The following is a 16,975-nucleotide window of genomic DNA, read 5'->3' as shown; positions in this document are numbered from 1 at the left end:
GTGATTCATTTTGGTTGATGATTCTTGAAAATTGTAGGTTAATTTCAAGAATCATAAAACAAATAATAGAAGACAAGAAACATGATGGAGTTTATACTTGTTGACGATTCCTTTACAATTCTTTATGCTATCAAACAAAACCAACATGTAATCAATCTCATCTCTCTAATTTAAAATATAGTAAATCTGTCTACTATTTGAACTATAATACATATCTTTCTCTCTCTACATGCACCCATATCTCTTCATTTCTCTCTTTCTTCTTTTTCTCATGAACAATATATCAAAGAGAAAGAAACGTATATTAGAATTGGGATTTTGGGTTGTTTTCTTCATCGTCAAAATTGAATCCAAGTGTAGCAATGGTTGTGATCTTGCCTTGGCATCATATTATGTTGCACAAGGATCAAATCTCACTTACATAAGCAAAATTTTCTCTCAAACAATCCCCGAAATCCTTAGATACAATCCACAAATCCCGGGAGGCGATAGCATAGAAACTGGGGCCCGAATTAACGTCCCGTTTTCGTGTCTATGCTTAAATGATGATTTTTTAGGCCATACTTTCAAATACGAAACTCAAGTTGGTGATACTTATGGTAAAATTGCTAGTGAAGTTTTTGCTAATCTTACGGATGAGTATTGGGTCCAACGAGTGAATTGGTTTGAAGCCGAAAAGATACCGGACTTTGTTGATATTAATGTTACAGTGAATTGTACATGTGGCAACAAACACGTGTCAAAGGATTACGGGTTGTTTGCAACATACCCGCTTCGACCCGATGAAGATTTGGAGTCTATAAGTATAGAATCAAGTGTCCCGACGACGTTGTTGGAGCGGTTCAACCCAAGATCCAATTTTAGTGCCGGGTTGGGACTAGTGTTTGTGCCGGCCAAAGGTTAGTTAACTTTTAAACTCACTTATTAAGTGGATTATGAATAACATAGAAATTAAATATTCTCCTACATTTTATTCCTATTTAGCTTTTTACCATATTAAATGTTGACATGTGACACATTTAATAACATATTTAATAAAATTGAATTTATTTTAATCCACTTGTCACCATTTAATGTGGATATGAGCATAGTAGGAATAAAATGCAGGATGATTTTTAATTTCTCCATATTAATTAATGGGATTTATACATAATAAAGTTATATATATGTCCTTTATAATTTTGTTGGTTTCAGATGGAACTTTACTATAGAATGTTGCTTTGAATATTTGAGATTTTTTGTGCATAATATAAGGTTTTTTTTTTTTTTTTTTTTTTTTTTTTTTTTTTTTTTTGGAAAAAGGCATAACATATAAGTTAATGTAAAGTAAAAAAAAAAAAAAAAAAAAAAAAAAAACACTAGAGGCTATTTCTGCAATAAGTAAAGAGGTTAATGGGCAATAATCTATGTCTAAATAATAACGTATGTTTTATAGATTTTGATTTTTGAACGAGATTAATGACCGTTATATATTTACATTTCAAAAAATAAATGTTATCGTATTTATAGATTTTAACTTTATTTATCATTTTAATCTGATAGAAATTGGGAGGAAAAGAAAGAAGACAAACATGAAAATTGTTAGTGTCTTAATATATTAAACCAAGTTTTTCTTACTTAATTCATTAAGTCATTAAGTCATATTGTCAAGATTAAGTCAAAAAAATCCATATATAATTGTCAAGATTAAGTGTTTTATTCATTAAGTCTATTAAATAAAAAAATGAAACCGATATGCAAAATAAATAATTAAAATAACACAGGAAATGGGTATAAACGGACAAACAATTTGATCATTATTTCTTTCTATGTCGTTTAATGATGCAAATTGACCCGTGAAATAAAAATTAAAAGTGCCCTAATAATATGTGACAAACATGTCAAAATATACAAAGATCATTTTAAATGTAAAAGATAAAGAAATAATCTATAAGTTTAATAAATAAAAACGTACATTTAAATTTAAAATAAGAAATTTGATATAAAAGTTAAATTATTAGGATAATTTTATCATTTTATGACGAGCATTAGTCTTTTGTTTTTAATTTTCTTCTTACTTGCTAAATTAAATCAAATGTTAAAATCAAAAGGATTATACATTATACATATCATTATTTTATATAAATAAACAAAAATAAAAATAAAAGACACTTCTTAGCAATTAATATTATGATCCCATTTAATGCTTCAGAGAGGAAAGAAACATTCAAACATAAATAAACTCCAAAAAGACGTCAAACCAGAGACTCATGCGTCCACCAGTTGACTCCAAAAAGACTTTTACCTGAAACAATTTCTCTACTTGGAGACCAAGTCGCCTCAACTGTATGTGTTGAAGATGATATAAACCATACTTTCTTGTTCATTTCTGTAGCTAATTCATCAAATTTTCCATCTGGGCATCAAGTTAATTTCTCTAGATTAGTAGATGATTACCTTAAACTAATGCCAAATCAACACAATTTCCCATCTTACGTCTTGTTAGTTTTTCCGCATTCAAGCTCCTACTGTTGTTAATTTCCCTGAATTCGTTCCATTTCTTACCATGAGAAAAATCAAATTTCCAGTACAGTTTTTGGTGTTGTTTCTGATTGTTAATCGAATCGAATCAAGATGTAAAAACGAATGCCTTGCTTTGGCTTCATACCGGATGTGGGTAAGATCAAACATCACATTCGTATCGCAAATCTTCTCCACCAAAATCCCCCAAATTCAAAGTTACAACCCCCAAATCACAAATCCAGACACAGTTGCTGAGGGTTCAAGAGTAAACGTACCTTTTTCGTGTTCCTGTGAAGATCGAGGTTTTCTGAGTCATCGATTCGTGTATAATGTTAGTCCCGAGAACACCTACTCGTGGATCGCAGGGACTGGCTTTTCGAATCTGACAACTGTAAGTATGTTGAGGAATTACAATACGTATAATGAGTTTAACATTCCTTTAGGTAGTGAAGTAAATGTTGTAGTGAACTGTTCTTGTGGGGATAAAAGTGTTTCGAAGGATTATGGATTGTTCATCACGTATCCGATTCAAAGTGGTGAGAGTTTGTCCTCAATTGCTAATGAAAGTGGGATTAACGAGAATCTTTTGAGGGATTATAATCCGAGATCGAGTTTTAGTAGCGGGGATTTGGTGTTTATTCCTGGAAGAGGTAAAACAAAAAAAAAATCCTTGATTTTGTCTCTTTTTTTTTTTTTTATTATTATTTTTGTTTTTTAAGAGGGTGATTGGTTTAGCTTTTTAAATAACTTCTGACTTTATCTTTTAGAAAAAATCTCAAAAAATGTTTGGTAAAGAAAAAAGAACTTTTGTAAAGGATTTTTCCCATAGAGTAATTTGAGTTTTTTTTGAAAAGTCACAATTACCTCATTTTTCCCAACTTTTCACCAGCTAAAAATATTAAATTACCAATATACCCCTCATCTACCTTAAACGCGTCTTTTTTTTTTGTTATTTTACATGTAAAAGTTAAACTAAGCATTTTAATTTTTAACTTTTTCCGTTCAAAAGTAAATCCAAACACATTTTAAAAAATAACTTTTGTAAAAAGTTCTTCTACAAAAAGAACTTTTACCTCACAAAAGCTAAGCCAAACACCCCGTAAGTTCATGCTTACCGGGCCGGATTGCACCTGCACCTGACCCAATGAAGGAATGTCTCGGTGCCGGTTTTTATGGAGTCTGGTTTAATAACTGAAAACATTATTATTTTATGATAGTTTAATAATTTATTAACACACGTTTTTACATAAAGCATTATTAATTTATTATATAATTTAATAACAGAATATAATATTGTTAAATCACAGATTAGTATTAGTTCTTCTAAAAATTTACAACGAAAGTGGTAAATATTAGTAAAAAACAAAAAAAATCATATTAATCATAATAGTTATATAATAATATAAAAAAATATTAAAAAAACTAGTAAACTAATAAAATACTTCATATATAGATTCTAAATTATAGACTGATAAAATACTTCGATTTTCCAAAAAAAGAATCCAAGTGTTGATACTTTCCAGAAGAAAAAAAAAATTATCCTTCGTATATCAAGTTTTCTTACCAGCACATAATATTTGAAAAACAAATGATACATAGTCTTGTTTTAATTTTTGTAATTACCACAGTTGAATCAAGATTACTGTTGCTTCTTTATCACATATAAAAGCGTAGACTTAAACTAACGGGGTGTTTGGCTTAAATTTTTAAAAGTCAAAAGTCATTTTTGGAAAAAGTTTAAAAAGTCTGATTTTTCCAAAAAAATTGATTATTCTTCTATCCAAAATTCAAAAATAGCTTTTAAAAGTTTTTTACCAAACATTTTTTACCTTTAATCTTTTAGGAAAATGACTTTTAGCCTTTAAAAACTAAACTAGACACCCCCTAAGGATGGGGAAATGGTGTTGAGCTCACCTAAGCTCACCAAGAATGAACAAAAACTTTTTCTGTGGTTAGGAAGTAGAGAAGAAGAGATGGAGAAGAGTGGAAGAAGAAAGAGAGAGTGGTTTGTGGGAGAAGAGTGACTTTCTCTTTCATCTTTAAGAGATTGTCGAGTTACAACACCGAGCTCATCATGTCGAGCTGAGGGCATGGAGTCTTAGTGGGGGATTTTATATGCACCAGATTAAATACCATTTTAAACGTCAAAATGGTTTTTACTTTGATTAACCCAATTTGACGGGGCAGTGTTGACTATAGCAACCGATTCGAATCATTTTAACAATTAGAATTATATCGTATTTACACTTCAACCCCCTTTAGGTTCTGGTATTCGTATAATGTACGAATTTAATTTTAATTTTACGAATAAAAAAAAATGATTGACCGTTTTATTAATGACACTTGTTACTTTTGCATATTATTTATTATATTCACAAGGATTGTATTATTAATATTTTCCAACTTTATATTATTTAAAAACCATTTATAAATTCTTTAAACATAACAAACTTTTTTAGTTACACCCTTAAACTTATAAAAGTTTCAACTAATACACTTCACTTTAGGTTTATAATTATTAACTTAAAATCAATATATTAATTTGAATGATTTCTTCAGATATATATATATATATATATATATATATATATATATATATATATATATATATATATATATATATATATATATATATATCAAAAAAACATTTTACCACAAAAGTTTTTCAAAAAATAAAATAAAAGTATATACCTCTAACTCGTGTAAACACTTTCATCAAAAGTAATTTAAAAAAAAAACTTGTATAATAGTCATAGTCTCATAATAAAAAACCCCTTTTAACATATATTTAACTTTTAATTTACACCTTCAATTATTGAATATTAAAATTGTCATATAATATACCAATTTTATTTTGTATACTTACGTAATTCAATTTATTTTTTATCATTACATAGTCAATTTATTTTGTATAATATCTCAATTTTATTATATGGATTTTAATATAATATTTATAACTTTAAAATTTTCTTTAAGTTTTAATATCATCAATATCAACCGGGCAACAAACCTAACGAACATGAATATAGATTTATTCATATTAGTTCATCTAACCTTAAACGATAAATAACGATCACGAACAATTAAGCGAACAAGAAAAAAACATAATATGATATTTTTCAAAATTATAATAAATAAAATTATCATTTTCATTTACCATTATACTAGTATTCATTTACACCGCATCAAAATAAAGATAGAGTATTTTTTGTAAATATAAAGTAAGTTAAATGACCATAAATATAAATATAGTTATATTATTTTGATTTGATTGTAGTTGTATTCATTTACACCACACTAAAATAAAGATAGATATCTACTGTCTATTATAAATGCATGATAAGTTAAAAGACTTAAATTTAAATATAGTTATATTATTTTGATTTGATCGTAGTGATATTAATTTAAATTCACTAAAATAAAGATATGATATTTATTGTAAATGTAGGGTAATTTAAGGGATCATAAATATAAATATAGTTATTACTTTTGCAATGAAATGGTTAGGTCAATTTCACAGTGATGAGGATAAGTGGAAGGGGTATAGAGTGTTATTATTTTTTAATTTTATGAATAATTTGTAAATAAAAATTAATTAAAATAATTAATAATAGCATAACAGTCTGTTTAGGTCGGACTAACCGCACATCAAAAAGATGTAATAGAGACCGTCCGAGTTAAGGAAAAAAAGTTAGGGACCAAACTCGTAAATTACCCCAAACCACGACTACTCGTGTGTATATTTGTGCATGAAAAAGTTGAAATATCAATATATTAATAATATATTAATAAGGAATGAAATTAATTTTTTTTAAATAGAGAAAGGTATAAACTGAAAATATATTTTAATTGTAAGGAGTAAACATGTAAAAGTGTTAAATAACTTTTAATCTTTGATAATATATTATAAAATAAAATATATAAAGAATGTCGTGAGATAATGTTAAGTGTAAATATCACTTCTTGGCTAAAACATCATCTCAATTTGGGTTTTATGTACGATGGTTTTTTGACCCAATTTTTGGGTGTGTTTAACAACACCCTGTCTTTCTATCGTTGCAATGTCAAGCCCTGCTCTGCATAGCCTAAGAACAGATGATTAATCTTAGGTGGTGTTTGTTTTTTCGAAACGAAAGTGTTTGAAGTCCGCAGACCACCTCTGCAACACTCTGTAACAGAAGAGGTGGATCAAATGACTGCAACATGTAATAAAAAGTTTGTTTGTTTTTTAACGTCTGCAGAGTGCTGCAATAAGTTAAAGTAATGTGTGAAGAAGTTTGAAGCAGATGATCTAGTGCTGCGTCACGCAACATACACACATCAGTTTTTAAGTTAGAAGTTTTCTGAAAAACAAATAGCTACGAATGGTCAAGTGTTGCGCGTGAGCTACGTGACGCAATAATAAGTGGTCAGAAGTGGTTTTTTAGAAAAAACAAACAACATCTTAGTATAAATGCAAAAATTAATCAAATTTTCATATATTTTTTTTAACTATAGCATCTTATTTTCATTTCACCATAACATAGATTGTATCAGCTTACAACAATGTTATCAAAATCCAAATACAAAACAATTTAGATTGCAAAAATTAGATAATAATTGATAAATATAATGTTCTTACAAGATAAAAAACTAAAATACAAATGCTATAATTAAGTTGTTTTTTTAAATTAAAATGTTTAATATTGAAAATACAATGTTTAATAACAAAAAAGTATAAATATAGTGTTACATTATACAAATAATTTAAAGTGCATTTCACAACAATGTTACCCCGGAAGATTAGTTGCGTAATTTACATGTTTATAACTAGCACTTAACTTTCTCCCGTTTTTATGTAATTACAGATCAAAATGGAACTTTTCCGCCTTTGAAGACAAGGTAAACTATAAACCTTGACTTTGTTCTATTTAGGGGCGTTTCCTCTATTTTTATATCTGATTTTGGTGTTTTGTTTTTGCAGCACAAAGGGTTGTCTTCTTTGCCTATTCACTCAATGAAATATATATATATATATATATATATATATATATATATATATATATATATATATATATATATATATATATATATCTTTAATTAAGTTCAACTTCTAAGTCAAATGAACCAATTGTAGATGGTATATTTAAGTTAATCATGTGGTAGTGATGGTTGGAGCAGGTTTATCGGGAAGTGCCACTGTCGGAGCATCTGTTGGAGCAGTTGTCGGGGTTCTTTTGTTGGGGATTTGCATCTACTTTGGATTTTACAGAAGGAAGAGGGTTGCGGAAGGATCATTTCTCGAAGAAAATGCAAACGAACTTCATCTTGGTATTCTACTAATTCTATTAAGTCTTTTTTTTGTTCTATTTTTCGGTGCTTCTATTAAATTTCATATTGATCTAAAAGTATCTTCAGACCTCATTTCGGATTTAAGCGTTTAGGGACATAAATTTTCATTTAAAAACAAAGTCAAAAAAATATTTGATATGATGAAAGATACAAAAAAAGTAAAGTATTTAAATTATTTTGAAGGTAATACTAGATTTTTAACGATGTAATTTATTAAAATAAATAAAGCTTTACATTAAATAAAATTGATTGTTGGTACTTTTTTTGGAAACGGCAAACGAATTAAGTGGAGCCTACTCACAATATTTCAACGAGCACCCCGGGTTCGAGCTCCTTTACAGGCAAACCCAGCCCCCATAGGGATTTCCAGGGAAAAATTCTCCACATGTGGCACCACAAGAGCTAGTTTAAGGGATTGTTGGTACTTGACTAAGCATATTCATAACCACATTCAAATAACTAGTTAATCAAAACTCAAAAGCATGACACTATGTGATTTCAAATTTACCTGAATAATCAATTTTTCAAAACAAAATTTTACCAATATTCAAAAATCTTACTCATACTTAAATATTATTTGTGACAACATAGTACAACTATGTGTCAAAGTGAATATTTCATCTTGTTAGTTGTTTCTAGGAACATAAATGAAAAGAGAAATATTGTGTAAATCTATATGCATCCTTTTTACTAATTGTACCACTCTAAAAATATTTTGTTTTTTTGTTGTTCATTTTTTTTAGTTTATTTAGTTTTTTATTGTCTTTTTTTATTAAGATTATCTAATTTATTTGATTTATTATTATTATTATTATTATTATTAATAATGAAACAAAGCTTGTTTTTATTTATCATCGGATGTATTGATAAATTGATTATTATAATTGTGTGGTGCATTATAGGTATTATGCGTAACATAAGCTTCGAACACTATACAAGGTTTCCCTACAGTTCAGACTATTCATATGTTATTTTTCCAATTACTGCTATGTTATTTTTTTTTCTTTTGGACCATTCGTATGTTATTTTTCGGTCGAACTATCCTTGAATTATTTTTTCCTTTTGAACTATGACCGTGCTATTTTTTTTGGTCGGATTATCCCAATGTTATTATGTCCGAAAGGAAAAATAACACATTGATAGCTCAAATAAAAAAAATTAACACAGAGATAGTCCGAACAGAAAAATAACACATAAATAGTCCATACAAAAAAACAACATATGGATAATTCGATCGAAAAAAATAACACACAAATGGTCCAAACAAAAAAAAAATAACACAATGATAGTCAATTATTCGAACGCCTGTCAATTATTCAAACGATTTTATGTATATATATAAATTTGAACCACTCTTTGTACAACACAAATAAAGATAGGATAATAATAATAATAATAATAATAATAATAATAATAATATTAATAACTATATATATATTGTCCATGCTCTGCATAGGCCGTGTGCGTCTGATTTGAATGTCGTTTTTGTTTATAGATTAATAGACGTTGTTGTTGACTTTGGTGAAGGTAGGAAAATTCAAAAAAATTAAATATGATGACCAATATAGAAAAATTATAGCAAAAGAAGCAAATGACTGACGTAGAGAGTGAAAAACCTAGGTTTTTCCTTGTACAGTTCTTTTTTTTTTTTTTTTTGGTTTAATGAAAAAATATAAAAGTTTTGACTTCAAAGACGAAAAATGTCAAAATGGCTAAAGAATTAAAGGGGTAGGAATTAACAAGTTTTTAGAAAATGGATCAAAGTTGTTAAATCGTTAAAGCTTTGTGGCCAAACTCCGCATGAGCCGTGTGCGCCTGATTTGAATGTCGTTTTTGTTTGTAAATTAATAGATGTTGTTGTTGTCTGTTTTAGTTGACTTTGGTGAGGGTAGGAAAAACCAAAAAAATTAAATATGATGAACCATATAGAAAAATTATAGCAAAAGAAGAAAATGGTAGGCGTAGAAAGTGCAAAAGTGAAAAACCCGGGCCTTGCCCTAGAACGTTTGTTTTTTAAATGAAAAAATGTAAAAGTTTTGATTGTAATGACCTAAAGTGTCAAAATGAATAAAGAATTAAAGATGTAGAAATTAACAAGTTTTTAGAAAAGGGATCAAAGTTGTCAAACCGTTAAAGTTTTGTGGCCAAACTTTAAATATTAATAGGTTCCTAAAAAGTGTAAAAATTTTGATTGTAAAGACCAAAAATATCAAAATGGTTAAAGAATGATGGCCAAAACCATTCAAATTTACTATTCCTTATTTTGAATATCTTTAATCTATATATATATATATATATATATATATATATATATATATATATATATATATATATATATATATATATATATATATATATATATATATATATATATATATATATATATATATATATATATATATATATATATATGGGAAAAGTGAATATACCCTTAAGGGTATATAAGCTTAGGTACCCAAACTCACAATACTACGTCGTTTTGTATCATATAATACATTATAATTCTCCAATATTCTTATAATTTAACTTTTAAATTGATTTACTTCCATGATTTTTATAAATTACACATTTATCTTCATCTTACTTAATTTTCATTTTCAACTACAATAAATATAACCTAATATGTATTCGACAAAAAGATGTGACATAAGAGAAATATAATAGTGAAATTTCAAAAATCTTGAAATTAAATCAACTTAGGGGTTGAAGTTTAAGAACATTATAATGAATATATCATACAAAACGATGTATTATGGTGTGTTTGGGTACCTAAGCTTATATACCCTTAAGAGTATACTCACTTTTCCATATATATATATATATATATATATATATATATATATATATATATATATATATATATATATATATATATATATATATATTCTAAAGAAAACAACAAAAGGATAAAAAAATGGCCAAAATCCTTTTTGATTTGATCAATATTAAAGTAATTAGAGGGTAATTAAGGATTTTGAGTAGTTCAATTAGTAAAGAGGATACATATAGCAGAAATATTTTATGGATGCTATTATATATATATATATATATCCTTTCACTCACAAAAATTATCAAATTATAAGGTACATATTCACAAAGGGATACACAACAAAATTTTAGGGATACATTTAGAATTACCAATATTTTATTTGGTCATCTTAGCATTTCAGTCACATTTCACCTACCAACGAGTCAAACCCTTGACTCGTTTCCATATCAACATAAAAAGGGTAGGATAACATTAGTGAAGTGTCGCATGGACTTAATGCTCATTTTTAAATTCTAAACAACATTAAAGTCACAGACAAAAAAGGGATTAAATTAAAAGAAAAAAAAAAAATTAAACTTCTTTATATTTTACTCTAATTGAAAGAATAATGAATAATACAAAAAATGTAAGTTTCGTTTTTTTGTTTTTATGGATTTAGCTTCGGATAGTAATTTGGGAAGAAGGGTGGAGTCAGGTCATCTTATTGGTGGTGCACCACCAGGTGTCACCGGTATAACCGTGGATAAGTCGGTGGAGTTCACATACGAGGAGCTATCCAAGGCTACTGATGAGTTTAGCATGGCTAATAAGATTGGCCAAGGTGGTTTTGGAGCTGTTTATTATGGAGAGCTTCGTGGCGAGGTTTGTGTTTATTATTATTATTTTCTTTTTAGGGAGAATTTCATATATGCCCTTCTTAAACATCAAAATATCATATTTACCCAATTTAATTTCTAAATATCATATTTACCCTTTATAAAATTTCTAAATATCATATTTACCCTTCATAAAATTTCAAAATATCATATATGTTATTTTTAAACATCAAAATATCATAAATGTCCTTTTTAAATATTAAAATATTGTATATGAACTTTTTAAATATCAAAATATCAATGGTAATATCTAATAAAACATCCATCTACAATATAATAATAATCAACAACAACAAAAACTAAACAAACAAAATATGCATTCCATAGAAAGGGTTGAAGATGAATCGTTTTGTCTGTCAAGAGGCTGGCATTCCAACAATTTAGAAGTTCACATTTCATTATCATAGACGTAAGGATAATATGGTTAAATTTCTTAATTATTATAATAACTCTAAGGTATAAAAATGATTATAAAATATTATAAATATTATAAAAAATGATTTGGGTAAATATGATAGTTTGAAAGTTTATGAAGGGTAAATATGATATTGAGAAATTAAGCTGGAGAAATATGATATTTTGAAGTTTAAGAGGGGCATCTATGAAATTCTCCCATGTTTTTATATTTTACCATTTGGATAAAGTGTAAATTACAAGTTTCTATCCTTTTGTTGTGTTGTTTTTTTAGGATATGGTATAAAAGTTTTATTTTTTTCTTTTTGGGTCCCTAAATCAATTTTTTTAAACCCTTTTCCTCCTTGAGTTGTCCAAGTTAATAGTCGGTATCATTTCTCCTAAATTTTAGGGATTAAAAGGATTTATCGGACCACAAAAGCATCAAGTGAACATTTGTACCATATCGAAAAAGTGACATAATACAAAGATGGAAAACCTTGTTTAAAAAGCATTTGAGAAAATGACAAGGTAATGAGATGAAAAAACAAATTGGCCAACTTTGTAAAAATTTAGGAATTAATGTACCATTTCCATGACTTTATGTATTAAGTCATTTTTCTATATAAAGTGAAAGGACACACCCATATAAGTCATATCCTTATTAAATCCATCAGCCAAAAGAAAAACAACATGTTTATATTTTTGCTTTGGGAAGTTGATATTGTTTTGGTGTTGGACAAGTACAGAAAGCAGCAATAAAGAAGATGGATATGCAAGCATCAAAAGAATTTCTTGCTGAGTTGAAGGTCTTAACACATGTTCATCACTTGAACCTGGTAATATCTCAAAACTTGTGCACATTTTATTATTCTTTTTGTGCCTGTTGAGAAATTATATAGAAACGTAATGGTTTCAAAACCGATTGTCGAATGCTTTAACGATGTTCTTGCATTGTTGACCATGAATATTGTCACTCCTTGGTTTAGGGCATGGGTAGGGTTGTTTAGTGTAAAATACATAAAGCAACTAAAACGACCCTACCCATATCCATATCCATAAAAAGTGCAGAAAAGGTCATCCAACTTTGTAATCTGTGTGATTTACACCAAATCCTGCCAAAATTATGCTAAAAATGTTTAAATGATCATTATGCCTTTCAATTTCAATCTTGAATTTCAAAGTCAATGAATGGAAATTTGTCTTAAATTCGGAGGTATTTTTTTTGTAAAACATATAAATGCCGTATAAATTTGTCCTATTTTGTCATGTGCAATTTGAAATATGTATTTACGACCATTTTGAACTTTGCAGGTACGTTTGATAGGATATTGTGTAGAAGGATCGTTGTTTTTGGTGTATGAGTTTATTGAAAATGGCAATTTGAGTCAACATTTGCGTGGTTCATTAGGTAAGGGAGTTACGAAAAAAAAAAAAAAACTTATATAGTTCCATGTTTTTAAAAAGTACACGTACAATACAACTATACATATACATATACATATACATATACATATACATATACATATATACTTGTACTTATCATGTTTTTAACCACAAAATTGTAACCTTTGTAGGGAGGCAGCCAATTCCATGGGCTACAAGGGTACAAATTGCCCTTGATTCGGCTAGAGGGCTTGAATACATACATGAGCACACAGTTCCTGTGTATATTCATCGTGATATCAAGTCTCCTAACATTTTAATCGATCAAAACTATCGTGCAAAGGTTTACATTCCTATTACAACATTATACTTTGAAACCTTGAAACAACTCCTTGACCAAGATATTATTGGCTTCAAGTCACCAAAAATGCAAGAAATAGCAATGTTGTTCACATTTATTTGTTTATCAACTATTATAGTATTCTATTTTAATTTCCTCCTATTACAAATGCCATCCAAATACAAAACTAATGCTATTATTGGGTATATTTTTCAAAATAAATAAATAAAAAGTGAAACAGTATAATGTTGTAATAGATATACATGAAACTATGATGTTATGATAAACAAATAAATGAAAGTATGTTACAATTTCTTGCATTTACCATTTTACAAAATTCAAGTGAGAATGTCACATATTATTAGTTTTTTAATACTAAAAACACGTAGGTTGCTGATTTTGGGCTAGCAAAACTTACAGAAGTTGGGAGCGGTTCCTTACAAACCCGTTTAGTCGGAACATTTGGATACATGCCTCCAGAGTAAGTTTTGAGTAAATTTGTACACTAATTTTTCCCTAAAGATATAATGCGAAAATACATAAAGCACAACGTATTTTCACCATTTTATTAGTTTAATTAGCAACTTGTACTAATTAAATCATTATACATTTTTTTTATTGCTCAAGAAAACATACTTATTGACCCTATGTGGACTGTGGTCTGATTAAATGGAAAACTTTTGGTGCAGATATGCTCAATATGGTGAGGTTTCTCCAAAGGTTGATGTATATGCTTTTGGGGTTGTTTTATTTGAACTAATATCAGCTAAAGAAGCCATTGTCAAGGCAAATGAATTGTCTAGTGAGTCTAAAGGACTTGTCGGTTTGGTTAGTTCTTAATTTTTTTTCCACATACTTTGTTTATTCTTGACATTAATTCAATATTAACATTTTTCAGTGACATTATTTTTATAACTTTGTTTGTGTAGTTTGAGGAGGTCTTAAGTTTGTCTAATCCAAATGAAGCTCTATGCAAACTAATAGATCCGAGGCTTGGAGCTGATTACCCTATCGACTCTATCTGCAAGGTAAGTAAACAAAATAATCGCAATTCTGTTTACCTATTCACAAAATCGTTACTTTTGGTTATCGTGATTTTAAATTTCAAAAAGATTTCAAATACAAACAAAATTGAAGAATCTTATGTATTAATTTTAGGTAATGATGTCACGTGTACAAAAAGAAAATTCATATTTTATTTTATACAACAAGAAAATGTTGTATTTATTTCGATACATTTGGTAGTAATAAGTGGTGGAATTGAATAACTTCAAGATAAATAAATAAGAAATATGTGTGGAATATGAAAGGGATAAATTGTATGACATTGTGACATATTTATTTATCTCTATCAACGTAGGAAATGTATAATTTTTTGAAGGACAATAATAATGTATTTAAATTTATTTTATCCATTCAAAGATTTTTTTTATTACTAATTATAGGAATATATAACTCATACTAGTAACCTGCTTACATCTCTATATTGATAAATAATAACATTTTGCGTACGGATGATAACAATATGTAACAAATAAAATACATTACCCATATTGGTAGTAAAACATAAGTACAATGTTATTGTTGGTATTATTGGTGAAAAATGTATGTAAGCTATTATTATTTGTAAAAAATGTTGGTACAATGATATTATGAGAAAAAAAATATAAATACATTCTAATTATTGCTAAAAAATAAAGTGCATCGCCCATATTGGAAGTGAGAGTTAGGTACATTGTTACTTGTGATTTTTACAAGCTGGAACTAGAAAGCTATAAGTTTAACTCGCTAAAATCAAATTTGTAGATAGCCCAGCTTGCTAAAGCATGTACACACGAAAACCCTCAATTGAGGCCGAGCATGCGGTCGATTGTGGTTGCACTAATGACATTGTCATCTTCAACCGAGGATTGGGACGTTGGTTCTTTCTATGAAAATCAAGGTTTGGTTCAACTTATGTCAGGAAGGTAGTATAATGTTGTTATGCCACATAAGCATCCAAGTCATACGAGGTTGTGCCACATAAGCAACTAGACATGGTTTGATAGAAACTAGTATAATTCCATTTTCTTGTATATTTCTTTGAATTTAATGTAATTAGTAGTATAGAGTTATACTTTTTTTTTTTTAACATCAATAATAAATGTGTCCAAGTGTAACATCCCAAATTTATAGAGTAAAAATTTCATTTTATATATAACAAAACATACTAATTTTATTCTTAATAGAGTAAAATAACCATAAGTTCAAACATCATCAATAATGGGCCAATCCCAATAGACATATAAGTGGCCCCAACCCAACAAACATATAACGGCATAAAAGCAATAGTTACAAAGGAAACAAACATAACATGACACCCAATGTCCTACAATATAGTGAGAAAACTCACATGATCAAAAGTTGAATGTTAAGCGTGTCAAAACTAACAAATAAAGGGGTAAAATAACTCCTTAAACACTACTACTTTGTACTAAAAATGTAATACAAGGTAAGTAGGATCGATCCACAGAGACATGAGATAAATGCTTATACCCTTTTGCACAAGTTACAAATGAGATCACAAAAACGAGGGGGGGGGGGGGGGGGGTAGATGCAATGATTTAAATAAAGAACTGAAGTAATAAGTAAGCAATTGATTAAGTAAAATAAACTCAAGATTTGTAAGTACTCCAAATCTATGCAAGACTAATTAACAATGTGATTCAAAATATGAAATCATATTTGTTTAATTCTATCTAAGTTGGTATTAGAAATGCTAATAAGCTCTAGCAATTCACATTCACCATTTTAATTAATTAAAATAAGTCCTTTAATTAATTCTAATCTAACTAACCTAATCTAAACAAGTTCTTAGAATAGGTGGAAAGATTGCATTATGAAAGTGTGAAATTTACCAACAACATTCAATACTTCTCATAAGCTTGAAAGTGTAAGAATGTATGAATTTGATTTACACCAGAATAATTTTAAGAAAGTTCAACCTAGTATTCTTTACTTGTTCTATATGACAAAACAATTACATATTTTTGCATATTAGATAACTTGAATATATCAACCCTAACTCAATTGGCCAAAAAGAACTAGAATTGAAATCAAAGCTTCAATTAAAACAAAATCAAATTCACTACATATCATTTAAAACAAACACCAAGTCAAATGATTGAATTCAAACACATAATTGTCAATACATGAAGTTGGAGAGTTAAGTTTCTAGCCTCTCATGACTATAACAAAGAACAAACCTAGAAGTTGAAATTAAAGTCTTACAAATTAAAATCCAAATGAAATCCAAGTGTTTTCAAGCAGCAATTACCTTCAAAATACTCCTCCAAATCGCCTCCAGAACTCACAAAATCGACCACCCCTTTCTTCTGG

General features: G+C 28.1%; 1 protein-coding gene across 1 annotated transcript; it reads left to right on the top strand.

Moving 5' to 3' along the window:
- The first annotated feature begins 224 nt into the window (after positions 1-224).
- On the top strand, positions 225-15,726 carry LOC145046851 (chitin elicitor receptor kinase 1-like). Its single transcript, XM_078995113.1, has 12 exons — positions 225-899; positions 7,350-7,383; positions 7,466-7,473; positions 7,663-7,812; positions 11,262-11,464; positions 12,621-12,710; positions 13,186-13,282; positions 13,449-13,600; positions 13,987-14,078; positions 14,287-14,425; positions 14,527-14,625; positions 15,404-15,726. The coding sequence occupies exons 1-12, from the start codon at positions 230-232 to the stop codon at positions 15,566-15,568; spliced, it is 1,899 nt and encodes a 632-aa protein (XP_078851239.1). The 5' UTR covers positions 225-229; the 3' UTR covers positions 15,569-15,726.
- Positions 15,727-16,975: the final 1,249 nt, after the last annotated feature.

Source organism: Lactuca saligna, chromosome 1 (genome assembly GCF_052625555.1).
Source record: "Lactuca saligna cultivar CGN05327 chromosome 1, ASM5262555v1, whole genome shotgun sequence".
NCBI lineage: Eukaryota > Viridiplantae > Streptophyta > Magnoliopsida > Asterales > Asteraceae > Lactuca > Lactuca saligna.
The sequence above is the reverse complement of the archived record's forward strand: the minus strand, read 5'-3'. Positions and strand labels throughout refer to the sequence as shown.